This window comes from Penaeus monodon, chromosome 21 (assembly GCF_015228065.2).
Source record: "Penaeus monodon isolate SGIC_2016 chromosome 21, NSTDA_Pmon_1, whole genome shotgun sequence".
Classification (NCBI taxonomy): Eukaryota; Metazoa; Arthropoda; class Malacostraca; order Decapoda; family Penaeidae; genus Penaeus; species Penaeus monodon.
This window is the reverse complement of record NC_051406.1, coordinates 38,435,486-38,437,496: the sequence shown is the minus strand read 5'-3', so window position 1 is coordinate 38,437,496 and position 2,011 is coordinate 38,435,486. Positions and strand designations below refer to the sequence as shown.

At 31.5% G+C, this 2,011-nt stretch overlaps 1 protein-coding gene across 4 annotated transcripts in view; it reads right to left on the bottom strand.

Annotated features, from left to right (window-relative positions):
• Positions 1-2,011, bottom strand: part of LOC119586468 (BTB/POZ domain-containing protein 7-like) — a 32,378-nt gene that overhangs the window by 8,282 nt on the left and 22,085 nt on the right. For all 4 annotated transcript variants that reach the window (XM_037935202.1, XM_037935204.1, XM_037935203.1 and 1 more), the window contains one exon: positions 1,045-1,234. In XM_037935202.1, the coding sequence (XP_037791130.1) occupies positions 1,045-1,234 (190 nt within the window). The remainder of the gene's footprint in view (positions 1-1,044; positions 1,235-2,011) is intronic.

Here is a 2,011-nt window from a genome sequence, read left to right as displayed (position 1 = left end):
ATGACATACAAAAAAAAAACAACTCTTTAAAGCTGATATAGAAAAACCGTACAAATAAAAAAAGGAACACAAACCATGACCTTTCCAGGCAAACTCTATACTCATCTGATAGTAACACCAAAAAAGAGACTTGAAGTCAGTTATAAAATCACTTATTCTAATTCAATAAATAATAATAAAATATAAAAAATTACAATAATAGCAAAACAAAATATATACATATGAAATTACAACAGAAAAAAAGCATATTATAATTATTATTTTCTTCAATGGTAAGTGCCTGTTTTTTATATAAACTCATTAGTGCTCCATACAACAAAAATTATAATGGCAACAACTTCAATCAAATAAAAAACATACATGGCAGTAAAAATTTTAAAAAAGCCCACAATATCATTTAGTCTAAATTCAAAATCTACAAATTAATCACCACAGCTCTAATTTCAGGTATCACTTGTTAAATTGTAGGACTGCACAAAGAGAAATGTCTTCATAGAATGTATTGTCTCTGAAAATGCAACTTACGATGCTGAGCTAATGGTAACTGTACTTTGCTACAATGAAGTCTATATAAAGCATGTAATTATTTGTGAAAGAGGAATGGCTATTCACAATAAATATTTTGTTAAGAGAAAACCGCATCTCTATTGCAATAACAATATAAAAGTATGATATACAGCATTATCACAACAAGTATTTGCAACTATACATATCCATGACACCATACACACTTTACTTCTCACTAAAGAGCTGAACATCAGAAATAATGTATGAATTCATCTCCTTTGAGTGGATAATCACAAATTAGTCTGCTACAGCAATGAATATGACATATGGAAACAAATCTATGTCAAAATGCCATGAGCAACGCATTACTGAACACAAATCCAAGAAGCTATGACTCCTGTCTCAGGTTCAAATCTGAGTGTGGTTAGGCAGATTTTCAATAGTTTTATATGCACAAATATGCCTTAAGAAAAAATGTTCTCCTAAATTTATCATTAAATAGAAGAACAATACAAAAAGATGTTTCTGAAAGATTACCTGCACGGTAAGATCCTTAAGAGCTGCACTTGCTTCATACTCCTCCCACAGTGCCGTCACCTCCTGTACAGTCCAATCGCTCACCAGCTCTCTGATCACCCGCGCATGGTCGCATGACTTGGACGACCGACGCCGACGAATCAGCTTCTTCCTCAAGGTTGCCAGGCTAGTCAATTTCTTCTTTTTCTCCCTGCCAAAGAAAAAAAAAGTCTCAATTTTGGCTGACCTCTATCCAAGTAAATAGTTTTATTGCATTGCCACCTCTAGAGAAGACAACACTAAGACCTGATGTTAAAGATACGAAAGTTCAGAACATCCATAAAATAAAAATCAAGAATGTAAAAAATGTAAATCCCTCCAAATAATAAAAATATCTTTAACTAAATTATATACAGTTTCCTTTCTTCTGGACTAAACAGAATTATTGATAATTATTGTTGATCATGAAGTAAATCTGAATATTTTGTTTGCTCATAAAACTGTCCTGACTTAAAAGCCTTATAATATCTCATAGTAATATAAAAAGAGTTGTATATCAATCTAGTAATAAGCAAAAGAAGGTTAGCATATACTGTTGCAAATGTGTACAAATGATATTAGTTTAAAATTCATTACTAAAGAAACACACCCATATACTTCCTATTCAAATGAGCTTTCATTAACTCCTTAAAAATAAAGAAAAGTGATCTCTGTAATAAGATGGGCATCAGCACATGCTTTGCTTGTTTAACCTCTCTATAGTTTCCTTCAAAATGATAATAAAAAAATGTATCTATCATACTGATTGTGATTACTTCCTATTCAGAACAGAAATGATTTTATTCTAGGATACGTCAGCAAATAAAACTGCAATACAATTCCTGCTCTTGGTTTTGGAATGTAACAAATGTTTTTGATCCAGAAACACTGTACATCAACCAATCTCTTCATATGGGTCTACTTAAAAAAGTCTGAGGGAACTTCATGT